General features: G+C 61.5%; 3 protein-coding genes across 7 annotated transcripts; all 3 read left to right on the plus strand.

Moving 5' to 3' along the window:
- Nucleotides 1–3,435: 3,435 nt before the first annotated feature.
- LRG1 (leucine rich alpha-2-glycoprotein 1) lies at nt 3,436–6,139 on the plus strand. 2 transcript variants are annotated; one of them, XM_086699440.1, is made up of 2 exons: nt 3,436–3,590; nt 4,516–6,139. In XM_086699440.1, the coding sequence occupies exons 1-2, from the start codon at nt 3,538–3,540 to the stop codon at nt 5,525–5,527; spliced, it is 1,065 nt and encodes a 354-aa protein (XP_086555566.1). In that variant the 5' UTR covers nt 3,436–3,537; the 3' UTR covers nt 5,528–6,139. The 2 variants fall into 2 exon arrangements, with proteins under 2 accessions (XP_086555566.1, XP_086555565.1); XM_086699439.1 differs by lacking the exon at nt 3,436–3,590 and adding an exon at nt 3,604–4,177.
- A 736-nt stretch (nt 6,140–6,875) lies between these two features.
- Nucleotides 6,876–14,273, plus strand: PLIN5 (perilipin 5). 3 transcript variants are annotated; one of them, XM_086699436.1, is made up of 8 exons: nt 6,876–7,014; nt 7,755–7,896; nt 8,372–8,567; nt 9,138–9,220; nt 9,741–9,921; nt 11,222–11,421; nt 12,839–12,955; nt 13,221–14,273. In XM_086699436.1, exons 2-8 carry the CDS (start codon nt 7,822–7,824, stop codon nt 13,749–13,751), a joined length of 1,383 nt encoding a protein of 460 aa, XP_086555562.1. In that variant the 5' UTR covers nt 6,876–7,014; nt 7,755–7,821; the 3' UTR covers nt 13,752–14,273. The 3 variants fall into 3 exon arrangements, with proteins under 3 accessions (XP_086555562.1, XP_086555564.1, XP_086555563.1); XM_086699438.1 differs by having other exon boundaries at nt 6,937–7,014; nt 7,821–7,896; XM_086699437.1 differs by having other exon boundaries at nt 6,956–7,014; nt 7,574–7,896.
- A 2,614-nt stretch (nt 14,274–16,887) lies between these two features.
- On the plus strand, nt 16,888–27,524 carry PLIN4 (perilipin 4). Of its 2 annotated transcripts, none has more exons than XM_086699426.1 (8): nt 16,888–17,111; nt 17,223–17,290; nt 17,813–17,948; nt 18,827–18,882; nt 20,597–24,299; nt 24,398–24,585; nt 25,923–26,009; nt 26,082–27,524. In XM_086699426.1, exons 2-8 carry the CDS (start codon nt 17,240–17,242, stop codon nt 26,412–26,414), a joined length of 4,554 nt encoding a protein of 1,517 aa, XP_086555552.1. In that variant the 5' UTR covers nt 16,888–17,111; nt 17,223–17,239; the 3' UTR covers nt 26,415–27,524. The 2 variants fall into 2 exon arrangements, with proteins under 2 accessions (XP_086555552.1, XP_086555551.1); XM_086699425.1 differs by having other exon boundaries at nt 16,890–17,111; nt 18,824–18,882.
- The last annotated feature ends 166 nt before the right edge of the window (nt 27,525–27,690 follow it).

Below are 27,690 nucleotides of genomic sequence, written 5' to 3' on the forward strand. Positions count from 1 at the left end.
AAATGGGGGGCATCTTCCTCTGGATGGGGCCGGTTCCCGATTCGTTCTTGAGCAGATATTTACTGTGCACCTGCTATATGCCAGGCACCGTCGGGGACAAAGATCCCTGTCCTCATGGAGTTCGTAGCCTAGTTGGGGAGACCGGTCCTGTACTTGCAAATTAGGACTGGATTTGAAGGAGTGATGTGTGCAGTGGGGAAAAGGCCAGGTAATGTGCTAGGTAGAGGGTGAGGGTGTGGGGGGTGGCCAAGGAGGGCCTGTCGAGGTGACCCTTGAGCTGAGATGTGCTGAGTGAGAAAGCAGCTGTGGGGAGGCGTGCGGGCAGAGGGAACAGTGTGGGGGACGTGAGAACACGCTTGGAGGAGGGGGCAAGGTGGCCACAGCGGCCCCGGGGAGGGGAGGCAGCAGGAGCAGGTGCAGATCAGGAGGGAGGGGAGGGCCAGGGCTCGGGGCAGGCAGGGCCCCACAGATAGGAGCGTAAAAAAATGTTTTTATCGTGGCAAAATCCACATAAATCCACATGAATTCAAATGCACCATGGGAAGTGTTTTAAAGTGCACAGTTCGGGGGCGACCAGGTGGCTCAGTTGGTTAAGCATCTGACTTGGCCTCTGGTCATGATCTCAAGGTCCATGGGTTCGAGCCCCGCGCCGGGCTCCATGCTGGCAGCTCAGAGCCTGGAGCCTGCTTGGGATTCTATGTCTCCCTCTCTCTCCGCCCCTCCCCTGCTTATGCTCTGTCTCTCTCTCTCTCTCTCAAAAGTAAACATTAAAAAAAAATTTTTTTAAGTGCACAGGTCAGTGGCATGAGGTCCGTTCACACTGTTGGGCACCCATCCCCACCATCCATCTCCAGAACTTTCTCATCTTTTCCAAACTAAAACCCTGCCTCCATTACACATTAACTCCCCATCCTCCTCCCCCCAGCCTGATGGAGTTTAAGTGGGACGGGGAACCACCCGAGGCTTTGAAGCAGGGGCAGGCTCTGATTAGCACGTTCAGAGATCTCTGTAGCATTTTGCCTTTAGGGTTCACACCCCTTCCTTCCCGCCCGCTTCCGATGAAGCACCTACTGTGTGCTGGGCTCTGGGGGTGGAGCAGTGGACGAGACAGATCTGGCTCCCCCTTGTCCCAGAGGAGACCGTTAGCCTAGTAAACAAATGCAAAACACCGGGAGGACATCGCCTGGCTTCTCCTGGACGCGTGAGAGGTTTGACCTACAACATTGTGTAAGTTTCAGATGTTTGATACATGCCAATATCGCACCATGAAAGGTTAACACATCCATTACTTCAGGTACTTGTGTGTGTGTGTGTGCGTGTGTGTGTGTGTGTGTGTGTGTGTGTGTGTGTGTGTGTGTGATGGGACCATTTAAGATCTACTCACCCACTGGGCGCCTGGGTGGCTCAGTCTGTTAAGCGTCCAACTCTTGACTTCAGCTCAGGTCATGATCTCAAGGTCCGTGGAATCCAGCCCTGAGTTGGGCTCTTCGCTGCTAGCGCAGAGCCTGCTTGGGATTCTCTCTCTCCCTCTCTCTGCCCCTCCCCCACTCTCTCAAAATAAATAAAATTGAAAAAAAAACAAAAGATCTACTCTCTTAGCAAGTTTCAAGTATGTAATACAGCAACGTTAATGATAGTCACCGTGCTGTACAACTCCTGGATGTATTCGTCTTGTAACCATGCATTTGTACCCTTAGACCCACATTTCCCCATTTCCTGCACCCCCAGCTCCAGGCAGCCACCATTCTACTCTGTTTCTAGTTTTTTTTTTTTTAAAGAAGTTTTTTAATGTTTATTTATTTTTGAGAGAGAGAGAGAGAGAGAGACAGAATGCAAGCAGGGGAGGAACAGAGAGAGAGAGGGAGACATGGAATCCGAGGCAGGCTCCAGGCTCCGAGCAGTGAGCACAGAGCCCAATGCGGGGCTTGAACCCACAGATCATGACCTGAGCCAAAATCGGATGCTTAATCGAATGAGCCACCCAGGCGCCCCTTCTGTCTTTTTGATACTAGCCATTCTGATAGGTGTGAGGTGGTATCTCATTGTGGTTTTGATTTACATTTCCCTGAGGATGAGTGAGGCTGAGAACCTTTCATGTACCTGTTGACCATCTGCATGTCCTCCTCGGGAAACTATTATTCGGGTCCTTTGTCTATTTTGTGCATATCTGTTTTTGTGTGTCCATCTCAACGGGTCTGTTATTCTGTCCTGCTTTGTCTGTGTCTCTGTGTTGTATCTGTATCTGTGTATTCATGAGGGTATTCACCCGTCTTTCTTTACTCCTGTCACGGTCAGCTTGCACGTATGTCTCTGAATCTGTGTGCCCACAAGACAGAACTCACATTCATTCTCACGGCTCGAGACAAAACTCTTCAGAGATTGGGCTGTGGAGAGACTGGGCCATGGCCAGGCGTGACCAAAGTCCAGGTGCATGTAAAGTTAACACATCACAGCTGAATGTTTAGAACCCGAAAAGAATGAAAGCGCTGAGTAACCAAACCCGTGAGATGCAGCCAAAGCAGTTCTCAAAGGCACATTTGTAGCTTCCGGATGCATTTATTAGGGAATGAGGGAGACCCCAAACAAATAGCTCATTAGCCTTTGAATGAAGAAAGAAAGAGCAGAAGGGGCCCTTGAAGACTTGAGTTCCACTTCACGGATGTGGAAGCCGAGGCCAAGAAAAGTTAAGCCGCTCGCCTAAGATCACAAAACAGAGCAGTTTCTATAGAGCTGGGAGCCGGAGCATGATTTAGTCCCTCCCAGGCCATTGTTTGAAGACTGTGGAGACTTTAGGCATCACTCCCTTTTGAATTCTATTTTTTAGAAATTATTTCACTTGGGGGCGCCTGGGTGGCTCAGTCAGTTGAACGTCCGACTCTTGACTTCGACTCAGGTCATGCTCTCACGGTTGTGGGATTGAGCCCCCCGTCAGGCTCTGTGATGAGTGTGGAGCCTGCTTGGGGTTCTCTCTCTCTCTCTCTCTCTCTCTCTCTCTCTCTCTCTCCCTCTGCCCCTCACTCCTGCTTGCACGCTCTCTCTTACTATTAACAAAACAAAACAAAACACCCAGAAATTATTTCATTTAGAAAAAAGGTCAACAACAATATGTCATGAATTCAAGACAAGTCCTCTTTGTTCCTTCCATTGAACTTCCTGGTTGCTTAGATTTATTGCAAAGACTAGCTCTTGCTTAGAGAGCTGTCCCTCCCCTGCCCGGGAACGGAGCCTTGCAAACGTGACCCTTGATTCCTGGAGTGGGGGGAAGTGAGGATTCAGCCCCAGAGACTCTGGGGGTACCCACCCCCCAAAAGCAGGAGTCAGGGGGATGAAACACCAGGTAAAAGCAGGCGGAGAAGGGAGCACGCCCCTCCCCTGCCAGGAAGCAATTTTGCAATTCTGACCACCCCCCTTCCTTTGCCTGGCTCAGGTCCAGCCACTAACGGGAACAGGACGTGGGTGAGGACTTCCCTGGGGCGGGCGGCCCTGCCCCCAGTCCAGGCAGGTATAAGGCTACCTCACCGGGCTGAGCGAGCCCAGATGGAAAAGGGGGAGGCCATCATGTCTTCTCGGAGGCCACAGCGGAAGCACAGGTGAGTCCCCCCACCCTGCCCATGGTGGGCAGAGCTGGATTCCAGGCAGTTCCATCTGATGCACGGAGGTCACGGGGCGAGATGTAGACCCACGGGCTGGAACAGAGCGACAGGCTCCAACTGTGGACAGACTCGCTGTCACTCACACTTGCTACAGCAGTGCTCCACGGGCCACACAGAGAGCGGGAGGCCCACCAACGCCTCCCGACCAACACCCCACCAGAGGCCTGCTGGAGGGACCGCGAGGGGCAGAGCCCAGCCCTGGGAGGATTATGGTGCCGCCTGTAAACCACCCCACCCCAGGGCCAAATGCCTGCTCCGATCTGCACAAAGCTGGATGCACTTTCCGTGTTCAGGGTTCCCTTTGGAGCCCTGGGTTGCCCTCGAGCACTTTGGAGCAAGATAGAGCTGGACACAGCAAGTAACCTTGTTTGGCCGGCGCTGGGCAGAAAGGGCAGAAAGTTTCCCAGAGGGGACAACTTGGGAAAGTCGGAGAAAGTGTCCCGGGCAAGGGAGCATCGGAGCCGGGGCTTTGCAGGACAGGTAGGAGTTCGCTGCCCCGGCCTTCAACATATGGAGCCGGGGAGGTAAGAAATGACCCAGAAAACAAGCTAGAGCAGAAGGAATTAGCACATGTGACTGTAAATGATGAACAACCCGTTGGGGCAAGGCTAGCAGTGGGGAGGGGTAACACTTATGGGTCAGAGAAACGCGGTCTTCAGAGAGTTCGAATTCTCTCTGGAACAACAGCTACCTCTGGCAGCCGTGAGGGGTGAGGGTGGAAGCGAGGAGAGGAGCAGGAGGTGACTGCACTCGTCCCGGGGACCAATGCGGTGGCATGGTCCCAGGTAGTAGACAGGAACGGGCTGGCTGATTCTGGGGACGTTTTCACCCAGCCGGGTGTCTCTTCTGTCGTTGCCCGCAGCCCCGGAGGCCTGGACTCCCGGCTCTCTAGAACGCTGCTCCTGCTGCTGCTGTCTACGGCCTCCGCCCAGGAGGTCACCCCCAACCGTGCCGCCTGCGTGGTGTCCCACGCGGTCAACGGCAGCTCCGTCTCCTGCCACCCCCCCGCCCAAATCCCCCGCCGCTTCCCAGCCGACACCGTCTTCCTGGTGGTGGAGTTCTTCAACCTCACGCGGCTGCCAGACGACACCCTCCGGGGCCTCGCTCGCCTCCAGGAACTGCACCTGTCCAGCAACCAGCTGGAGAGCCTCTCGCCCAAGTTCCTGCTGCCCGCACCTCTGCTTCAGGTGCTGGATCTAACCCGCAACCGCCTGGCCCGCCTGCCCCCCGGCCTCTTCCAGCCCTTGGCTGCTCTCCACACCCTGGTGCTGAAGGAAAACCAGCTGGAGGCTCTGGAGCCCTCGTGGCTGCTCGGCCTGAAAGCCCTGCGGCATCTGGACCTTTCCGAAAACCGCCTCCAGACCCTGCCCCCGGGGCTGTTGGCCAACGTCACCTCCCTGCGCATCCTTGACCTCAGCAATAACCAGTTGAAGGCTTTGCCCCCAGACCTTCTGAAAGGCCCCCTGCGGTTGGAAAGGCTGCATCTGGAAGGCAACGGACTGCAGGTGCTTGACGAGGGGCTCCTGGCACCCCAGCCAGACCTCCGCTACCTTTTCCTGAATGACAACAAGCTGGCCACCGTGGCAGCGGGCGCCCTCCAGGGTCTGTGGCAGCTGGACTTCCTGGATCTGTCCAACAACTTGCTTACCGGCGCGCCTAAGGGGCTCTGGACATCCCTGGGGCAGCCCACCCGGGACATGAGGGATGGCTTTGACATCTCTGGTAACCCCTGGATCTGTGATGGGAACCTGGAAGACCTCTACGGGTGGCTTGTGGCCAATAAAGACAAGATGTTCTCTCGGAACACGACGCGCTGCGCTGGGCCTGGAGCCTGGAAGGGCCGGATGCTCCTGGTTGCAGCTGAGTCCCACTGAGGCCTGGGGCTGGGCTGGGCAGACAGGCCTGGGAGCACGCTGCTTGCTACTTGGCAAAGAATTCACCTCCAGCTTTCCAGAGCTGCTGGCTGGACCCGCCTGGCCCGTGCTTCCCCAAACACATCTTGGGCTCTCTGGCCTCCCGGTACCCTCTCCCAAGAAAGCCTTTCCCTGTTTTCCGGATCTCTTGGCCTCCAGGCGCCCCCAGCCTGCACGGCCTCCCTCTGGCCCAGCCCTGACCACACTGGGGTCGTCTCTGTCTGGCTCTGTCTCCCCCACTTTGAGGGGCTCTCCGAATGCAGGGCCTGGGGCTGGGGTGCCTTCTAGCCAGCATCACTCAGTTTGGGGTCAGAACGGAGGGGTTAATAAATAACCGTGGAAAGGGACTGGGCGTACTGGAATTCAGTGTTACAAGCATCTCCCAAGTTGACTTCCTAGGTCTCCAGGAGGAAGGAGAAGGAAAGAAGAAAGAGGAGAGACCCAGGGCCTGGGGGCGCAGGACACAAGCTTCTAGAGCTTCTAAAGGGATTGCAGTTGGGATATGATGGCCTGTGGCTTCCCCTCTCCCTCCCCCCATCCAGGACTTAACTCCAAATAAAACCCTGACCGTTGCCCAGAGTGTCATTTGACCGGTGGATGCCTGCCACAGCTGTGTCCTGGGGAAGGTTTAAATTAAACTGGATGCTTCAGGTCTCCAAACAATTCATCATGCTGGCTGGTGACAACCTAGGGGGATAGCCACCCAGGGCAGGCCTGAGCAGGCTGGGCGAAGCTGAAGGCTGTGTTCTCCCAACTCGCAACCTTGAGCCACCTGCTGACACAGTGCTGGGCATGCTGGAGCCCGAGTCAGATTGGGGGAACCCCTGGGTGTTTGGGGGACATGCCCAGTGTTTTCAGCTCCCTGGAAGGAGGGTCGTTGGTGGTCATTCCAGGCATGATGACGAAAGCCAGGGAGGGGCCTGGAGTCTGGCAGAGAGGGGTTTGAATCGGATCCCTCAATTTGCTCATCTGTAAAATGGGGATCCAAGGGAACGGGCCGGCCTGAATCCTGGCTGAGTTCCACGGCAGATTTTTCTAAATAAAAACGCCTTGAAGACTTGCCCAAAGTCACTCCTCAGCGAGGGGGTGGGGGCTGTGATCGCCCTCCACCGTCTGCGTGGCAACGGCAGGGTGACGGGTGGCCAAACCTGGCCAACGGAAGTAGTCCAATCCTGGGGCATCCAGCGTCCCCCAAGTTACCATGACAACCGCGGAGCGCCGGCGAGAACCCCAGGGAAGAGCCGGGAGGTGGGCGGGTGGGCTGGGTGGGCTGGAGCCCCGCCCCCGGGCCACGCCTCCACACGGCCTCTCCCCATTGGTCAGTAGGGAAGGCCCCACCCCCGCCCTCCAAGAGGCTATAAGGCGGGCGGGGCCGACGGTGGGCGGAGCCTGGAGCCCTAGTCGGGGGTCGGCGGCGGCATCCGGGGGCTGTGGCTGCGCGCGCCCGGGTGAGTGCCACGTGGGGGCGTCCGGGAGGACCCCGCAGGTTGGGGGCTCCTGATCGGGTGGGCGGGAGAGGATCCAGCGGCGTGACAGGGGCGGGGGGTGAAGGGCTGGAGCAGGTGGCCGAGACCCTTGGCCCAGTTGGCTAGAGCTCAGGACCCAGTTGAGCGGCGACCAGGGCCCTGAGGGCACAGGGTGGGGAGAGGGGAAGAACTTCGAGCGAGCGGGGAGTCTCGGGTCGAACTCCCCACTCTGAGCCTGCTCAGATGTGTGGTCCTGGAAGCAGCATGGACCTCACCTCTGGGTGCCTCAGTTTCCCTGTCAGTCTTTAGGTTTATTGGGATCCCGCAGCTACCACCTCCGCCCCTGCGGGGGGCTGCTTGTGCAGTTCTGTCCGGGGCGGGGGTTGGGGGGGGAGGTGAGGGGGAGCTGGGGGGTGCGCAGGGGTAAGAGGGGCCTCTTCTCCTTTGCGGAAGAGGAAAGAGCTCAGAGAGGGGAAGGCACTTGCCCAAAGTCACACAGCAGGTAACGGCAGGATGTGAACCCCAGTCTTTCTCTCTCCAGAGCCCATGCTTTGAACCCCTGCAATGTCCCCACCTTGCCAGAGGCTCTCCGTGTGCACCCAGTGTGTGCAGAGCCCTGTGCATCCAGTGTCCGTGTCCCTCACGACGCTGCGAGGAAGCGTACTATCATAACTCTGTTTTGAGGAAACGGAGGTTCCAGGAGGGAACAATACTTTGCCCAGGTCGCAAAGCCCAGCGGGACAGAGCCCAAAGCCTGGAAGGCCCTCTCACTCGGCCCTGCCCCTCAGGATGTCTGCAGCCGACATGTCAGAAGATGAGCCTGTGCGGCCCCCCAGAGACAGCCTGTGGGAGCAGGACAGGCAGGTGAGGGGCCGCCCCTCCCGGGACAGTTTCGGGCCATCCCTGCTGGACCTTGCGGGGGAGGGCTGCTGGCACACGCTACCCACCTCCCAGGGGGGCGCGGCGAGGCCCGGGGCGGGGAGCATCTCTGCAGCCACACCCGGCTCCCCCTCCCCCACCTCGGGGTCTCTGCCCGGGTCTGTCTCTGTGCCCACCGTCTCGGCACTCTCAACGGCAGCAGCACGAGCGACAGCGGTCACAGCACATGCTGTGCACCGGTCCCCGTTCCAAGCGCTTCGCGCACGTCGGCTCCTTGAACCTCCCGGCTCTAGAAACCCATTTTACAGATGGGGAGGCCGGAGCCCCAAGCTAAGCGTGCAGCCCCCCCCCCAACCCGCTCGCTCGCCCCTCAACCCGGCCCAGAGAAGGGCAGCGGACCGAGGGGCGGCCGAGCTCCCCGCACCCCCTCGGGCCCCTCTGATGCCACCCGTCCCCGCAGAACGTGGTGCAGCGCGTGGTGGCCCTGCCCCTGGTCAGGACCACGTGCACCGCCGTCTTGGAGGCTTACAGTGCCGCTAAGGACAGGCACCCGCTGCTGGGCTCCGCCTGCCGCCTGGCCGAGCACTGCGTGTGTGACCTGACCGCCCGTGCCCTGGACCACGCCCAGCCGCTCCTGAGCCACCTGCAGCCCCAGCGTGAGCACCCCCCCTCCCCGCCACCGCGTCCCTGGGTCCTGCCTTTGATCTCCTGGACCTCCACCCTTAGCTGTCTGCTTGTGGCCCCCTCATTCTGTGTCCTGACGCCCTCCCTCGTGGCCTGACGTTCCTCAGGTATCTCCCTCCCCATCTGCCTCTCTGTCCTTGCCTCTGCGTGTCCTGAGCCCCACGTCCCCCCCCCCCCGGACTCCTGTGATCAGCTGAGGGGTCCAACCTGACAGAGGGGTGGGGGGCACAAGACCCTTGGCCTCACGTCTGACCCAGGAAGGGGGTCACCTCCTCCGCTCGAGGCCTCCCCCGCCTCCTTCTCAGCCAGTGTGCGTGACCTTGAGCCTGCTCTCTGGGGCATCTGAGCCGGCCCTGGGCGAGGAGTCACCTTGGTGCTGGCAGCAGCCGGGTGGCAGGGCTGAGGCGGGGAGGCAAGTGCAGGTGGGGCCCGGCCTGGTGACCCACCCACACCCTAAGGGTCCCCAGCCCCTCCCAGGGTGGCCCGGGCCTCCCTCTGCCTCTCCCTACGTGTCCCTCACTCCCTGACTCTCCCCCCTCCAGTGGCCTCCGTGAACAATCTCGCCTGCAGGGGTCTGGACAAGCTGGAAGAGAAGTTGCCCTTTCTCCAGCAACCTTCGGAGGCGGTGCCGTGGGGACCCAGAGGGGGCTGGGGGTGGGAAGGAGCAGGGTAACCTCCTCTGGGACCCGACCCGTGGGGACTGCACCAGCCAGATTAAAATAATCAGCACCCGGGGCGGGGGAGAGGGGAAAGGGGTGACAGGCATTGAGGGCACCTGTTGGGATGAGCACTGGGTGTTGTATGGAAGCCAATTTGACAATAAATTACATTTAAGAATAGAATAGAATAGAATAGAATAGAATAGAATAGAATAGAATAGAATAGAATAATGAAATTGAAAAAAACCCCGAAAGTAATAATAACAAACAGCACCCGAGTTTACTGAGCACTTAACATGTGCCAGGTGGTGCTGGTAACGCCTTCAACGACCCTGTAAGGGAGAACTTTTACTCTCCTCCATGTTTTAGAGGGGAAACTGAGTCCCAGAGTCAGGAAGGGCCAGGGACCCTGGGCACCCAGCCCCAAGGAGCTGGGGGAAGGGAAGGGAAAGGAGCCCAAACCTGGAAGGGGACCCCTCTCAGCAGGTGGTGACCTCGGCCAAGGACACGGTGGCCAGCAGTGTGACGGGCGTGGTGGGCCTGGCCCGGCAGAGCCGCCGCTGGAGTGTGGACCTGAAGCGCTCCGTGAGCCACGCCGTGGATGTCGTGCTGGGCAAGTCGGAGGAGCTGGTGGACCACTTCCTGCCCATGACCGAGGACGAGCTCGGTGAGCCCGGCTCGCGCCCACCCTTCCCCCGAATCCTTCTGCCCACTCCCCATCCCCAGAGGTTACGGATCAGAGAAGCCCGGGACTTGCCCAGGGCCACACAGCAGTTCAGGAGGAACCACACGGGGCTGGAGCCCAGGCCTGAGCCCCCCGGGCATTCCCACGGCCCCCCGCCCCACCCCCTACGAGAAACCAGACCACGCAGACCCTAGGGCTGTACGGGGCTTACAGACTTGAGGGCCCCGGTCCCAAACTGGTGTCCCTTCCGATGGTCACACTGGCCTAAGCAGTGCCTTTAAAATGCTTTAGTGCATCGTGTGCATTTAACAATCAGATTTTGCCCTACAAATCCTGATTTGTGGCTGGTCCTCAAAAACTACACACTTGGGCTGAACGGCATCTGCCCCTTTATACGGTTCCCGTAGCCCCGCCATTGTCACAGGGCTCCAGGCTGGCTCAGTCAGTGGAGCATGTGACTCTTGATCTTGGGTTTGTAAGTTCGAGCCACACGTTGGGGGCAGAGATTACTTAAAAAAAAAAAAAAGAAAAAATCTTAAAAAAGCAAAACAAAAAAACAGCATTCTCCAGCTTTCTACATCTTGTTTCCGACCCCAGAGACGATCTGACTTCTCTCAACCCCTGCTTTAGGGGGGCGAGAAGAACATGTCGATGCACTCCCTCCTCTGCAGAAAGGCTTGGAGGCATTTATGAGGCACCTACTGTGTGCCAAGCGTTTGTCGTATACCCTTTTTTTTTTTTTAGGATTTTTTTAAAGTTTGAGAGATCGCTTCTTGGCCTTTTGGCTAAGATCAAGTGTAGTAAAGTTTATTTTGAGAGAGAGAGAGAGAGAGAATGGGGGAGGGGAGAGAGAGGGAGAGAGAGAATCCCAAGCAGGCGCCTCACCATCAGCGCAGAGCCCGATGCGGGGCTCGAACTCACAAACCATGAGATCATGACCTGAGCCAAAGTCAAGAGTCGGTCGCTTACGCAGCTGAGCCACCCAGCTCCCCATAGTATATTCTTAACAGACCGTTTCATAGAGGGGCTAAGAGTGTCTGGGTTGGAATCCCAGGTCTGCCTCTTGCACACTGAGGGGCTTCATCGCCCCTTGCCTCAGTGTTCCTCATCTGTAAATGGGGCTAATAATAGTGCCTACGTCACAGGGTTTGGGGAAATGAGTTGATGTCCCTAAAGGAAAACTACAAATTTGGGAGCCGCGGGCTCGTCAACGCACAAGGAGGGTGAGCAGACGTGGAGGGGGCGGCCATGCTGACCCCCATCCCCCCGTCCCGTCCTCCAGCGGCCCTGGCAGCGGAGGCCGAGGGCCCGGAAGTGGGGTCCGTGGAGGAGCAGAGGAGACGACAGGGCTATTTTGTGCGCCTGGGCTCCCTGTCGGCGCGGCTCCGCCACCTGGCGTATGAACACTCTCTGGGGAAACTGAGGCAGAAGAAACACCACGCCCAGGACACGCTGGCCCAGCTGCAGGAGACACTGGAGTTGGTGAGATCCTGCTGTTCACTCTCTCCCCCTGATGCGGGCCGGTGAGCGTGGATCGAGTGCCAGCTGGGGACCTGGTCCTGAGCTGGTCTGACGGGGGAGGCAAAGCCGGGCTCAGCTGCCTCCAGCCCGGTGTGTTCAAGGCTGGGGCGGAGAGGGCACATGGGTCTGGGGAGGCTCAGGGGGGTCGAGGTTCAGCCTGGGGAGACAGGAAGGGGCTTCAGTGGGGGGAGAGCCAGTAGGAGCTGGAATTTATAGTTAAAGTAGTTCAGGAGAGAAAGAAAACACCCCTCCCCTGGCTTTCCTGCCACCGATCCCGATGCACCCCAGCTTTAGGTTCAAGTCTCTGTCCTCACTGTGTGTCCCTCCCTGCTCCAAAGGACCACGGAGCCCCCACTTTTTTTTTTTAACTGTATTTATTTTGAGAGAGAGAAAACATGAGCAGGGGAGGGGAGGAGGGAGAGAGAGAATCCCAAGCAAGCTCTGCACGCTCAGCGCAGAGCCCCAGGCGGGGCTCGAACTCACAAACCGGGAGATCGTGACCTGAGCGGAAGTCAGAGCTTAATCCACGGAGCCACCCAGGGGCCTGCGGGAGCTCCCGCTTGGCTCAGCTTGATGACGTCAGACACCCCCAACCTGCTCCCGCGTCTGAACCTCCATTCACCTGGGGGGGGTCAGGTCTCGACTTCCCGCCTCTCGCACCCACACCAGGCACCTCAGCCGGGATGCTGGCTCCGCCCACAGGTCCCCTTCCCCTTCCTCATCCCCAGGCCCAGCCCCCCAAGCGGCACCTGGTCCCCCAGCTCCGTCCGGGTCCCAGGCTGTCGTCCCCGGAGCGGCCACCAGAGGGCGCCGATGAGCGCCCGAGTGGGTTTCTATCCCTGAACACCATGTCCTCAAGGTCAGGTGTCAGAACGGGCTTCCTTTTTCAGGCTGAATAATACCCCAGAGTACAGATGGACCACAATTCCTGTTTGTCTTCTAATACCTGCCCCGTCCTGGGCACCGAAGGCACAGTGGCCCCGTCAGGACGCTCAAAGCGCAGTAGGGGAATGAAGGTCATGATGAAAAAACATACCAGGCGCTGGGGCATCTGCCCAGCCAGGAGGCAGGGAGGGAAGACTTCCGTCCGCTCGGAAACACTGGAATGAGCCAGGCAGGGGTGTGGGGCGGAGGGAGGAGTGCGCCCAGCCCACCGGCCAGCGTGGCCGAAGTGAGTCTGAGCGACGGGGGAACCGCGAGTGGCGGCGTCTGGCCAAGAGCAGAGGAGAGAACCGGCCGGTTGGCCAGGCTGGATCAGCAGGGGAAGGTTGCAGGGAAGAATGTTCTCTACATGGTTATCGAGACCAGATCCACGCTAGGGTCCTGGCTCCCCCGAGCCCCCGGATCCTCAGCTGCACCCCCGCCCCTGTCCCCTCAGATCAACCTCATGCAGGGTGGGGCCACACCCACTGCCCCCGCCCGCCCTGGGAAGGTGCACGAGCTCTGGGAGGACTGGAGCCAGCGCTCCCCAGAAAACGGCCGTCGCCGCAGCCAGGTAGGGTGGCGGCGAGAGGGTGGGCGGGGGGGGGGGGGGGTGCGAGGGGGCGTTCTGGATCTATCCAGGGAGGGGGGGAGGGGTGGGGCCGGGCTCCAGCCGTCTCAAACCAAGGGCTGAGGTCAGCGGTTTGGAGTGTCCACGGGGAAGCTGGCCGGATGTCCTACGGGGTGCCCTGTGGGGAAACTGAGGCAGGGCGCTGGTCCTGGGGTGGGGGGGGGGGCGCGCCCGTCGGGGACGCTGAGGCCCCTCCCCTCCCCCGCAGGCAGAGCTGGAGACGCTGGTCCTGTCCCGGAGTCTGATGCGGGAGCTGCAGGGCACAATGGACGCGCTGGAGACCAGCGTGCGGGGCCTGCCCCCCAGCGCCCAGGAGAAGGTGGCCGAGGTGCGGCGCAGCGTGGACGCCCTGCAGTCCGCGTTCGCCGACGCCCGCTGCTTCGGCGATGTGCCGGCGGCCGCCCTGGCCGAGGGCCGGGGCAGCGTGGCCCGGGCCCACGCCTGCGTGGACGAGCTCCTGGAGCTGGTGGTGCAGGCCGTGCCGCTGCCCTGGCTGGTGGGGCCCTTCGCGCCCATCCTCGTGGAGCGGCCCGCGCCCCCGCCTGACCTGGAGGCTCTGGTGGACGAGGTCGTGGGGGGCCCTGACCCCCGCTGGGCTCACCTGGACTGGCCGGCCCAGCAGAGAGCCTGGGAAGCCGAGCACGGGGACGGGCCAGCCCTCCCAGGCGACACTTCCAAGGAGGAACCCACGCCCCCCAGCCGCGCCAAGCACACCCTGATGCCAGAGCTGGACTTCTGACCAGATGGGGCCACGGGGCAGCAGACGCGGCCCTCGGGAGGTCGCCCTGCACCCCCACCCCCCACCACCCCGAGGTCCCTGCTGCCCCCTAGTGGCCACGAATATGCACTAACGGACTGCGCGGTGGCCTTGGCCCAGGTGCGCGGTGGGGGTGGGGGGCCAAATTCAGACGCCTAGACCGGCTTCACTGATCTCAGACGCTCTCCAGTCTTTCCCTTGGACACAGGGGGACTGGAGCCCAATTCAGGTCTCATCTGCCCCAAGCTGGGTGCCTCTGTCTGTGGTCCCCGTCCCTGCACCCCCCAAAAAAGCGGATCAAAACTCCCCAAAGAGACACAGTTTGCCCAGCGGCTGTCTGGGGGTTTGTCTCCACCCCCCAGCGTGTACATCCTGGACGGGGCGGGGTGGGGGGAGGGGGGAGTCCCTGAGAATATCCAGCTTCATCCGCTGGGCCTGCTGGATCCGCGTGATTTGCCCTTTGGGGTCCACGCTCCAGAATAAAGGTGCTTTGTGTTGTCCAAAGGCCTATGGCCTCCGTTCAGGTCGGGGTGGGTGTTGGTTCCAGGGTGCGGGGGGGCCTCAGGCGTGTGGGGCCGCAAGGCCCAAGCCAGGGTTCAAGGTTTGAAAGGAGTGATACTTCTCCCCGGGCCCGCGGGGGCTCATCACGCTGCGATGCCTCCAGCCGCGCTGGTCCGGATGGGGCAGACCGAGGTAGGGGAAGGGCCACAGGCCAGTCTCCTGGGGGCCCTCCCAGCCTTTCACCGAATTCTCAGCCGCCCCCGAGACTCCCCTGTGGCCGGGTGGGGTGTTAGGAAACCACAGTCTGATGCGGTGAGGTCAGGGTGGCCCCTGGCTTCCCTAGGACCCGGCCCAGGGGCGGTTCTGGGAGGTTGGACCACTTCCCACCGGCCGGATTCGCTTCCCTGCCCCTGCGTAGAAACCTCCATGGCTCCCAGTCACCCTCAGACCAAATATCCAAACTCCTCTGTTGAGGCCGTGCCCTCCCACCACCCCCCCCCCCGCCCGTCTCTCGGACTCGTCCATCTTGTAGGCCCAGCTCCAATGCCGCCGCCTCCAGGAAGCTCTCCCTCACTCCACCCCGGGGGCCTAGCTCTGACAGTTCACCTCTTGGGACTCCAAGCCCCCTCCACCTGCACTTGGAGCCACAGGCAACCTTGCCTTCTCTTCCCCTGGTGAGGTTGGGGGCTCCCGGAGGGCCAGGCTAGGTGAGGATGGGCAGAGTGGCACCCAGGAAGGGCATTTTGGCAGAGGGAAGGGCTCAGGCCGAGGCACGGCAGTGGGGGAATCAGTCTGACAGGAACAGAGTGGGGAGAGAAAGATAACGGGTCGAGGTGAGTCTGGGAGTGGGTGGACCAGTAGATAAGGTCCTGGGGTTGAGTCTCAGCCTTGCCTACGCCTGGGTGGGCAAGCTCCTTCCCTTGCTGAGCTGTGCCCGGCAGGGAGCAAACCAGATACGAATCCTGCCCTCGGGGACCCCACAATACAGTGGGAGAGACAGACGATAAACAAGAAACAGACGGAAATCGTCTTGGTGTTAGTAGGTGATGAAAAACATAACAGGGCTGAGGGATGGGGAGCGTGTGAGGGCAAGAGGAGGGGTGTATATTTTTTAACAGGGGACAAAGGGGCCAAGAAGACTTGTCTGAGGAGGTGAAATAGAAGCAAAGACCAAGGAGCGTTCCGGGCAGGGGGCACCACCGGTGCAAAGGTCCTGGGGCAGCAGCGGGCCGAGTGTGTTGGAGGAACAGTGAGGAGGCCCGTGTGTTTGCAGCAGAGTCAAGGGGAGAAAGGGAAGAGGGGAGGACAGGGAGGTGATGGGGGCCAGGGGCGGGAGGAGGACTCAGGTTTTCCCCCAGGGAGGGCAGAGGCTCGGAGGGCTGTGGGCAGAGGAGGGCGGTGTTTACGGGCACTTTGATGGTCTTTGCTGGGTTTCTCCGCCATCATCGTGCCGCGGCGGCCCTGTGGGAAGGGGAGGGGCCCACCCAGGGGTTCCCGCCTCCCCTGCCACCTTTGGGAAGCGTTGGCTGGGAGGACAGAGTTTGGGGGACATCCGCATTTTGTTCCCCAACTGTTTGGTAAACACGCAATTGCTCCAAGGAGATGGCCTGGGGGTCATCGGGCTGTGTCTGAACCCTCCCTCCTCCCAGCTCAGCGCCCAGAACGGCCAACTGGGTCTCCACCAGCGTGCAGCTGGGGCCCCTGTCCCAGGAGCGGGCAGGGGGGAGACTTAGCCCGGGGACAGAGGTCACTTCTCTGCTGGCCTGTGCCCCTACCCACCGTCAGCCCACCCTGTACACAGGCTCTGGGTCTGGGTTTGAATCCTGTCCCTGCCACTTCCTGGCTCTGTGGTCGCCGGCCCAGGATGCCTCCTCCAGGAAGCCACCCTGGGTTGTCCCAAGCCCACCAGGCCGGCATCTCAGTGCCAGGATCCCCCTGTTCTTTTGGTACCCTGTATCCATCCGCATTTTGGCCCTAATTTATCAAGGGAAGTCCCTCCCGGAGAGTGACGCATCCCCTCCCTGCTCAGGCGAGACCGGGCTCCTCTCTCCCCGCCCGGACGATGCGAAGCTCACGTTTGTTGAGTCCCTGCTCGGTACCCGGCAGTGGGGTAAACAGGTCCCATGCTTGACCACATTTCACACTCGGAACTATCCTATGAGCTGGCCCATCCAGCCAAACATCCCTTACAGGCTGACCGTGTGCCGGGTACATTTCTGCCGCAGGAGATGTAGCTCGGAGTGAAACAGGCCTGCGGGAGGGGAGCTGTGCGTTGCGGGGAAGGGCTCTGCGGGTAGCGAGAACAGCATGTGCAAAGGTCCCGGGGCAGCACCATGCCTGGCGTGCTGGAGGAGAGCGGGCGAGGGGGAGAGAGCTGGAGGAGGGGAGGGCAGGCAGAAAGCAGGACCCCGCGGGCCACCGGGAGGGCGTCTGGAAGAGGAACCTGAGGCCGGTGGATGGTAACTGGCCAAGGGGTCGCGGCAGAGCAGAGCCCTGAAGTGTACTTCGTGGGTGGAAACCGGAGGCCGAGACAGCATGTGGGCAGGGCCTTGGGGGCAGGGGATGGTCCGTAAATCCCTCGGCCTTGCTGGGGGTGGAGGGGCGTGCCGTGGGCAGAGGCCGCCCGGTGCGGATAGCAGGGGAAAGGTCCTGGGCCCGGGGCCCACGCTGGGCTGGGCAGGCTGCACGTGACCGCCCAGGGCCCTCCCCCGGCCCGTTGGCCGCCTGCCTCTGCCGGCCGGGCCCGGGCCTGCCCCAGACCCTATAAGGCCTGGTAGCCGAGAGCAGAGCCAGCCCCCAGCTGCACCGCCTGTGGCTCTGAGGGACCCTCACGCACCCCAGGTGAGCAACGCCAGGGTGAGGCTGGGCCGGAGGGGTGTGGCCGGCGCGGGAGGGGTGCGGCAGGAGGCCCGGGAGCCCCCCGATTCACACACCCTCTCCGCCCCTTTCCAGCTGCTCAGAATATTACCATGTCTGCCCAAGACGAAGGAGGCCGGGATCCTCCCAAACCCAAGGGCAAGGTGAGGGGAGGTGCGGTGGGGGAGATCCCTGCCAGGACCTGGGGGCCCCCCGGAACCTTGGGAAGGTGACCTTCACGGTACCGGGGTCCGGAGGGCCTGGGAAGGGTGGGGTGGGAAGGCTCTGCGAGCCATGGTACCAACTGTCCCCTCCGGTCCCAAGCTGAAGGGTGGGGGGAGCGGGGGGACACAAGCAACCCTCAGCTCCTTCTCTGCCATGTGATCTGGAAACAGCCATGGCCCCTCTCTGGGCCTCAGTTTCCCCACCTGTGAAATGGGGGGGCCGTGGAGGGAAAAGGCCTCTGGAGACCCGGAGGATGAACTTTTCCTCTGTCCACGGGAGGCAGGCTGACTCTGCCCGTGGCCCAGGCAAAGAAACTGAGACTCAGAGAGGCTAAGACACCCTCCTGGGGTCTACCCAGGATGAAGGGCCCGAGGGGATGCAGGAACCCAGTGCTGTCCAAAGCATTCCCCCCACGCTGCCAGAGCCTGGCCCTGCTAACGCTTCCCCCCTGCCCCGTGTAGACCCTGGGAAGTTTCTTGGGGTCCCTGCCTGGCTTCAGTTCTGCCCGGAACCTCGTGGCCAGCGCCCACAGTTCTGCGAGAGAGGTCCGGCCGGTCGCCGACCCTGCGGGTGCGTCCCCGCAGCCCCAGGCTCAGGGTGAGTGGACATCTCCGTGGGGGGTGGGGGCGGCTCTAGAGGTGGGTCCCGGGAATAAACATCCCCGAGCAGGGACTTTTGATCATTTGTGGGGGGAGTGGGGGTTCACACGTGCCGGCATCACCTCAACAGACACTCCAGGCTGGCGTGCCCAGGTGGCACCAGATGGGGGAAACTGAGGCCTAAATAGGGCAGGAGAGGGGCCCAAAGTAGCATAACCAGCAACAGCGAGGGTGTGGACACAGCCTGTCTCTCTGCTTTCTCAACCCCTCCCCTGCATCCCACCCCATTTCTGATGCACCAGGGACTGGGTGCTCCCCGTGTGTGAGCTCACTGAAGGTTTCCATCCTGGTTCCCAGCAAAGGGGGCTGGCTTCCCTGGGGTCACATAGCCTTGGCGGCAGGGGCTGGGGGGGGAGGGAGCGGGGGACTCTCTATCCTCCATTTGCTCAGCGGGGCTGATGCAGGGGAGCGTGGGCCTGGACGCTCGCTCACTCTGGGCCCGGCGCCCCAGGGCAGTGACTCCTGCCCCACATACCCAGGCCAGACAGGCAGCTGCGGCTGGGGCGGGGCCCTTAATACCCTTCCTCGGGTCCCCTCCGGGGTGAGTGTCCAGCGCCCGGGACCCGGGCATAGAAAACTCCAGAGAACTCCCGTACCAGCAGCCCAAAGCCCCAGGGCTCCAGTGGAGCCTCCGGCAGGGCTCAGTCACTGGTTGTCGATGTCACCTCCTGCTGTCCCTGGCAGGGCGGCTGGGACATTCCTGACCTTTCAGGCTGTGCCCACCAATTACGCAACGGGCCCCAGGCCCGTTGGCTGATGCCAGCCCACGTCCCTCGCCCTTCCTGGTTGCCTGACCAGCTCCTGTGCCCACAGCAGCCACCAACCTGGAGCAGATGGCCGGCGGGGAGAAGCAGCCGCCGCCTTCGGATAAGGTGAGAGGGGCTGGTGGACCTGAGGCCCGATGGCCTCCGCCTCCTTCTGGCGCTTCTCCGGGGAGGTTTCGGTTCCTGCCTTCTGAGGGGGTTGTCATAGGCCAAGGGGAGGGCAGACACCCCAGTGCGTCCTGCTGTGGGATTCCAGGCGTAGTCTCCCCTCTGAGCCTCCGTTTCCACATCTGTGAAATGGGTGCAATGCTGACCACCGCCCACCTGCCCGGCGCGGCAAGGCTGCGCACGGTCTCCCGCTCTGTCTAGCGATAACGGGCCGGAAACACCGGCACCTCAACGCACGCCAGGCTTGGGGCTGCGTGCTTTCTGTGTGCCGCTTACTGGTGAACCTGCCCCGCGAGGAAGGGAGCGAGAGTACCCCACACAACAGCCAAAAAGCACAGAGAAGCCAAGCCGCTTGCTGAAGATCACACAGCCAGGCGTGGTTAGGGAACCTTCCTGCACCTTCCATCCATCTCAGATGAACGGGGCTCTCCCCTCGCTATCACGTCCCCAAGGCTGGGCCAGACGGAGTGACTGATGCACGACCGACCGCTAAGGGCCACAGCAGGGCGCCACAGCCCTGTTAGGACTGCTTCACTGGGCACGCTTAAGCGCCCATCCTGGAGTCTTTTTTTTTTTCTTTAAAGTTTATTTATTTATGTTGAGAGAGAGCGCGAGTGAGAGTGGGGGAAGGGCAGAGAGAGAGGGAGAGAGAGAGAATCCCAAGCAGGCTCCGCACCGTCAGTGCCGATCCCGATTTGGGGCTCGAAATCACAAACTGCGAAATCGTGACCTGAGCCGAAGTCGGACCCTTCACGGACTGAGCCACCCAGGCGCCACCCCCCCACACCAGTGGCCCTTCTGGCCCAGATTACAACAGACCGGGACAGCCAAGGCCACACCCTGTTCCCTCCCCGTCTTAGTCTCAGTCTCCTGCAAAGTGCTTCAGGCACCTTGACTCCCTTCCTCCACAATCCTTGAAGGAGGGCTTCAGCCAAAAAGCTCAGAGGGGATGTGTCTTGCCTGAGGTCACACAGCGGGGGGCCTAGGGAGGGGCGGAGGGCTGAGATTCGAACTCAGGTCTCTGCAGGCACACGGCCCAAGTGCCCACTTGAAATGAGGCAGGGTAGCAGGTGGGCAGAGGTAAATCCCTGTGCCCTGCTCGCTCAACGCCTGGGGCACCCTGTCCCCGAGTCGTGGCAACCACAGATGTCTGCAGACGCCACCCAGGGTCCCCTGGAGGGTAGAATCACCCCGGTTAAGAAGCTCTGGATTAAAAACAGCACGCTTGTGGTTGAAAGCAAGTGGTGGTGACTCAGGCCACCACAACCCTTTGTTAGTTTGACCAGATGAGAGAAACTGCCCTTCGAAGAGTAGGCAAGACGAACCAACTATGTCACCCAGCACCCGGCACTGAGCCCAAGGCCAGGGGACTTTGGCAAAGGTTCTGGAGGTGTGGGGACCTGCCGCTGGCAGGGGGATCTATTCAATCAGGGGCGCCGCCCAGCGCTGTGACAGAGCTCGCGAAGGCCGGGCCCTGGAAGGCCATGGCTGGATGACAGTGTGAGAGCAGAGTAGGTACAGGTGGGAGGTGACGGGCAGACTCTCTGGGTGACAGTCCTTCGCCCTAATGCACGCGAGGGATCAGGCTGGCTGAAGTCTGGGGTGTGGAGCGCCTCGGGCTCTCCTCTTGACCACGCGTGTCCTTTCTTATCAGATGACCTCTGGGGCAAAGGACCTGGTGAGCTCCAAGATGAGTAAGACCAAGGACACCATCTCCTCCGGGATGGCCAACGTGGTGGACACAGCTACAGGTGTGGTGCACGGAGGCCTGGGCATGACCCGGTCTGCCCTCTCAGGTGCCAAGGAGACTGTGGCCAGTGGCGTCACAGGGGCAGTGGGTGTGGCTAAGGGCACCGTCCAGACCGGCCTGGACACTTCAAAGACCTTCCTGACGGGCACCAAGGACACCATGTGCAGTGGGGTGACTGGAGCCATGAATGTGGCCAAAGGGGCTGTCCAGACCGGCCTGGACACTTCAAAGACCGTCCTGACGGGCACCAAGGACACCCTATCTACTGGGCTCACAGGTGCACTGGGCATGGCCAAGGGCACGGTCCAGACCGGCCTGGATACCACCAAGAATATTGTCACAGGCACCAAAGACACCGTGTCCGCTGGGGTGACAGGGGCAGTGACCATGGCCAAGGGCACCGTCCAGACCGGCCTGGACACTTCAAAGACCATCCTCACGGGCACCAAGGACACCCTATCTACTGGGCTCACAGGTGCACTGGGCATGGCCAAGGGCACGGTACAGACCGGCCTGAACACTTCAAAGACCGTCCTGACCGGCACCAAGGACACTGTGTCCACGGGGCTCTCGGGGGCAATGAACATGGCCAAGGGCACCGTCCAGACTGGCCTGGACACCACCAAGGCTGTCCTGACAGGCACCAAGGACACCGTGTGCAGTGGGGTGACTGGAGCCATGAATGTGGCCAAAGGGGCTGTCCAGACCGGCCTGGACACTTCAAAGACCGTCCTGACGGGCACCAAGGACACCCTATCTACTGGGCTCACAGGTGCACTGGGCATGGCCAAGGGCACCGTCCAGACCGGCCTGGACACCACCAAGAATATTGTCACAGGCACCAAAGACACCGTGTCCGCTGGGGTGACAGGGGCAGTGAACATGGCCAAGGGCACGGTCCAGACCGGCCTGGACACTTCAAAGACTGTCCTGACGGGCACCAAGGACACCGTGTGCAGTGGGGTGACTGGAGCCATGAATGTGGCCAAAGGGGCTGTCCAGACCGGCCTGGACACTTCAAAGACCGTCCTGACGGGCACCAAGGACACCCTATCTACTGGGCTCACAGGTGCACTGGGCATGGCCAAGGGCACGGTCCAGACCGGCCTGGACACCACCAAGAATATTGTCACAGGCACCAAAGACACCGTGTCCGCTGGGGTGACAGGGGCAGTGAACATGGCCAAGGGCACGGTCCAGACCGGCCTGGACACTTCAAAGACTGTCCTGACGGGCACTAAGGACACTGTGTGCAGTGGGGTGACTGGAGCCATGAATGTGGCCAAAGGGGCTGTCCAGACCGGCCTGGACACTTCAAAGACCGTCCTGACGGGCACCAAGGACACCGTGTGCAGTGGGGTGACTGGTGCCATGAATGTGGCCAAAGGGGCTGTCCAGACCGGCCTGGACACTTCAAAGACCGTCCTGACAGGCACCAAGGACACCCTATCTACTGGGCTCACAGGTGCACTGGGCATGGCCAAGGGCACCGTCCAGACTGGCCTGGACACTTCAAAGACCATCCTGACGGGTACCAAGGACACTGTGTCCACGGGGCTCTCGGGGGCAATGAACATGGCCAAGGGCACCGTCCAGACCGGCCTGGAAACCACCAAGAATATTGTCACAGGCACCAAAGACACCGTGTCCGCTGGGGTGACAGGGGCAGTGAACATGGCCAAGGGCACCGTCCAGACCGGCCTGGACACCACCAAGAATATTGTCACAGGCACCAAAGACACCGTGTCCGCTGGGGTGACAGGGGCAGTGACCATGGCCAAGGGCACCGTCCAGACCGGCCTGGACACTTCAAAGACCATCCTCACGGGCACCAAGGACACCCTATCTACTGGGCTCACAGGTGCACTGGGCATGGCCAAGGGCACGGTACAGACCGGCCTGAACACTTCAAAGACCGTCCTGACCGGCACCAAGGACACTGTGTCCACGGGGCTCTCGGGGGCAATGAACATGGCCAAGGGCACCGTCCAGACTGGCCTGGACACCACCAAGGCTGTCCTGACAGGCACCAAGGACACCGTGTGCAGTGGGGTGACTGGAGCCATGAATGTGGCCAAAGGGGCTGTCCAGACCGGCCTGGACACTTCAAAGACCGTCCTGACGGGCACCAAGGACACCCTATCTACTGGGCTCACAGGTGCACTGGGCATGGCCAAGGGCACGGTCCAGACCGGCCTGGACACCACCAAGAATATTGTCACAGGCACCAAAGACACTGTGTCCGCTGGGGTGACAGGGGCAGTGAACATGGCCAAGGGCACGGTCCAGACTGGCCTGGAAACCACCAAGAATATTGTCACAGGCACCAAAGACACCGTGTCCGCTGGGGTGACAGGGGCAGTGAACATGGCCAAGGGCACCGTCCAGACCGGCCTGGACACTTCAAAGACCATCCTCACGGGCACCAAGGACACCCTATCTACTGGGCTCACAGGTGCACTGGGCATGGCCAAGGGCACGGTCCAGACCGGCCTGGACACTTCAAAGACCGTCCTGATGGGCACCAAGGACACCCTATCTACTGGGCTCACAGGTGCACTGGGCATGGCCAAGGGCACGGTCCAGACCGGCCTGGACACTTCAAAGACCGTCCTGACGGGCACCAAGGACACCGTGTGCAGTGGGGTGACTGGAGCCATGAATGTGGCCAAAGGGGCTGTCCAGACCGGCCTGGACACTTCAAAGACCGTCCTGACGGGCACCAAGGACACCCTATCTACTGGGCTCACAGGTGCACTGGGCATGGCCAAGGGCACCGTCCAGACCGGCCTGGAAACCACCAAGAATATTGTCACAGGCACCAAAGACACTGTGTCCGCTGGGGTGACAGGGGCAGTGACCATGGCCAAGGGCACCGTCCAGACCGGCCTGGACACTTCAAAGACCGTCCTGGCGGGCACCAAGGACACCCTATCTACTGGGCTCACAGGTGCACTGGGCATGGCCAAGGGCACCGTCCAGACCGGCCTGGACACTTCAAAGACCGTCCTTACAGGCACCAAGGACACCGTGTGCAGTGGGGTGACTGGAGCCATGAATGTGGCCAAAGGGGCTATCCAGACCGGCCTGGACACTTCAAAGACCGTCCTGACGGGCACCAAGGATACCCTATCTACTGGGCTCACAGGCGCACTGGGCATGGCCAAGGGCACCGTCCAGACCGGCCTGGACACCACCAAGAATATTGTCACAGGCACCAAAGACACAGTGTCCGCTGGGGTGACAGGGGCAGGGAACGTGGCCAAGGCGGCAGTGCAGACTGGTCTCGGCACCATCCAGAACTGGTTACCTGGCACCCGGGACCCTGTGTGGGGTGGACTCACCAGTTCCAGTGCCCCCCGCAAAGGAGGGGAAGCTCTGTCCCCCGGAGTATCCAGCGCCCCGGACACACTTGGTGCAGGCCTGGACCTTGTCCGGGAAGCCACCGCTGAAGCAACACATCCCCAGGGGGCCACCCTGGGCAGGGAGGATGCGGGGCGCGTGGCCCCCGCGCGTGGCCATGAAGGACCCACGAGCTTCGCGACACTCCGGGACGAGCTGAGGGAGTTGGGGGATGTCTTCCAGCCCCTGGATGCCGAGGAGCAAGGTAAGAACGGCATGGCCGGCCCACCTCCCACGGGGCTGGACTTCTGTAAAACCCAAGTCCGGGGCCTCTCGGATCCAGTGACCCCCTGTTCCCTGCAGCCCAGCTTGCCGCCTCCGAGCCTGAGCCAAGGGTGCTCACGGCCGACCAGCGCAGCTACTTTGTGCGTCTGGGCGACCTGGCCCCCGGCTTCCGCCAGCGGGCTTTTGAGCACGCCCTGAGCCACCTGCAACACGGCCAGTTCCAGGCCAGGGCCGCGCTGGCCCAGCTGGAGGACGCCTTCAAGCTGGTAAGAGCCTTCCCCTCCCCACGCTCCCCCATCCACGTGTGGTGACCCGACGGGCATCTACTGAGCCCCACGGAGGCTTCTCCACGGCGGACAGCTAACGTGTCGGCTCCTGCTCTGCGCCAGAGGCGGAGCTGAGCCCAATCCAGCGGCAGCCCCCTGTGGCCAGTGCAGACGGCGAGGGTCCCCCAGCTCTGAGGACCTCCCGGTCTCCAAGGTCATGGCTCTTAGATGTTTAGATACACATGCAGTGAAGAACTCAGCAATGCTGCCTGAATCCAGATCCCCAGGCTACACCCACACAACTGTGATTTCAGTCGGTGCCCCACGGTCTCTGGTGGGCCACAGCACGAAGACCGCGGGTCCGATCCAGCGGGATCTCCACACGAGTGAACAGGCCCCTGGGACACTGGGCCATGTCTGGGGGCATCTGTGGCTGTCACAACTGCAGGAAATGGTGCTCCTGGCCTTGAGTGGGTGGGGTCAGGGATGCTGCTCAGCCCCCCACCCCCACCCCCAGTGCCCAGGACACCAATAGTACAGCACACAGAATGATCCAGAACCAGTGCCAGTGTTAGCAGTGCCACGGAGGGGAAAGCCAGGGTTAATTATGGGGGAAAAATAACGAGTAAAGCCGTGCTCACCCCAGACACCAGAATGCATCTCCAAGCGGTTAGACGGCACCACCCAGGGTGACCTCAAGGTCTGTAAGTCACTGCCCTGTGTGTGCAGCCTCCCATGACCCCAGCAGGTGAGAGGTGGTCAACATAATGTAAAGGCTCCTGGGGGCCAGTGGAACCCCTTAACCTAGGAAGTGTCCCCTGGGGGGGTGATTCTGTTCCCAGGGACACTTGGCAATCTGTGGGGATGTCTGTGGTTGTCACAACCGGGGGGGGCGGGGAACTCCTGGCATGGAGGAGGTGGGGACCAGGGATGCCCCCCAGCAACGCCCCCAGCACCCAGGACTGAGGAGTGGCCTGACCCCACCTAGGTTTTTCTAGGGGGTCCCTAGCTGCTGATGGGAGAACGGGCTGGACCCGGGAGATTCCTGCAAAACTCCCGGCACGTGATGGACAGCGGGGCCTCTGGGGTGGCTTCCATGGCAGCAAGAGGCACCCGGTTCAGAATGCGCCTCCGAAGCAGGGATGTGGGACACGAGAGAGGGGGACTCTGTAAGGCACCTCAGAGACCTTTTAATTCGTTTCTTATTAAAGGATTTTATTTTTTTGTGGCTTTTCCACTATGCCCAGGAAAGGTCTAGATGTGAGGCTCCAGGGCCAGACCCAAACGTCCCCAGGGGACCAGCTGTAATTTCTCCGCTGGCGTCTCTTTCTTTCTAGATTCAGAAGGCCGAGCGGGCTCCAGAGAGCCAGTCACCTCCAGACCAGGGTCCGAGCAGCAGAGCGGAGGAAGGCGCTACCCAAGAGGTACGTAACCAAACGCTGAGGTTCCTGCTCTTCTCCCTCCGCCCCTGCTTACCTCGCTCCCCACTCCCGCAGGTGCTGGACACCGGGGCCCTGTCCAGGGCCTGCAGCCTCATCCAGCAGCTCCACGTGGCCTACAGCTCCCTGGCCTCCGGCCTCCAGGGCCTCCCCGAGGAGCTCCAGCAGCGTGTCGGGCGGGCGCGGCACAGCCTGTGTGAGCTCTACGGCCTGGTCTCCTCGGCCAGCTCGGTCCAGCAGCTGCCGGCAGAGCGCCTGGCCCGGAGCCACGAGGGCGTGGGCCGGGCCTGGCAAGAGCTGGAGCAGGTGCTGGACAGCGTGCAGCACGGCCCGCCGCTCTGCTGGCTGGTGGGGCCCTTCGCCCTGCCGCCCGGCGGGCAGCGGCTGTAGGCCGCTCCCGGCCCACGGGGGCCCTCTGCGGGGCCTCCTCCCCGGCCCCAAACCGGCTCCCCCTCCCCGAAGGTCTGGACCCTGCGCTGCCTCGCCCCAGCGGGGGCACCGAGGACCGTGAGCTCAGCAGCACCACGCACCCGGCTCTAGGCCTGCCCGCACCGTCCACCCCTTCTCCTCTGGGTCTGGGGGCCCAGGGTTGCTAAGACCGCTGACGGAGGGTGTTTGCCTGAGGATCTCAAGCAAGCACTCCCATTAAGAAAGAGAAACGGACACGTGCCTAAGTCTAGAAGGTTCCGTCCAGTTCTCTTGCTCCTCCCTCCTGGGCTCCCGGCTCTATCCTCGCTCTAGAAGCATACGCCCTCAGCAAACCATGTTCCGTTGCAGCCGAATGTACCAGAAGGCCACTGTCACCCCGAGGCAGGCTCCTACCACCTCTGCCAACGCTCAGTGTGGCCAGGGGGCTTTGTGAGGGTCAAGCTGCGGCAGCCAGCAGCCACGGCTATGCCCCGGGCCGGCTGGAGGACTGGATGGGGCGGATATGAAACCAGCCACTTCCCACCTGGGCCTACCCGGAGCTGATGCTCTGTGGCCCTCCAAGCACCTGGGCTGAGGCCTCTGAGGAAGGACCAGCAGAGCTTCCCCGCAGGGGACGGGGCCCTGGGACGGTGGGGGCGGGTATGTGACCGCAGGTGCTCAGCACGTTCAGGTAGGCCCCACACTTGGTCGAGGCCGGAGAACAGCTGTGACGCAGCACCCCGTCCTTCTGGGCCACACTTCCCCAAATGCCCAGGGCAGCCACGCCAGGGTGGCACGTGGGACTACAGGACGCCAGGCGCGCTCTCCCTGGGCCTCACCTGTCCTCCGGCCGGGGGGACCCTTGCCAAGGAATACCCCGCTTCCCAGAACCCGCATCCCACCCTCGACCCCCCGGTCAGGCCCCAGGACCATAGCCCCTTCTCACACACGATGCGGTGCTCTGAGCCCAGGACGCGACACCAGCCTTCCCTCAAAGGGTCGGCAGGCTCCTGGGTGCTGGCCATGTGAGACACGGGGAACGGGTCAGGAAGCCCCTTGGGCCCGTCCTTCCTTGGTGTCCCTCATGCCCTGTCATCGCAGGAAGAGACGCTGGACACAGTCATTCACACAAGCTGAGCACAGTAGCTGGAGCTCCAGTCCAGCCAAACCAAATGAGGGGCGCCAGGCTCAGGAAGTCCCAGCCTGACCACGGCCTCGGTGGGAACGGAGGCTCCTGGCCAGGGCAGGGTAAGTCACA

This window comes from Puma concolor, chromosome A2, assembly GCF_028749965.1.
Source record: "Puma concolor isolate L17-30 chromosome A2, mPumCon1.1.hap2, whole genome shotgun sequence".
In the NCBI taxonomy this organism is placed as follows: Eukaryota; Metazoa; Chordata; class Mammalia; order Carnivora; family Felidae; genus Puma; species Puma concolor.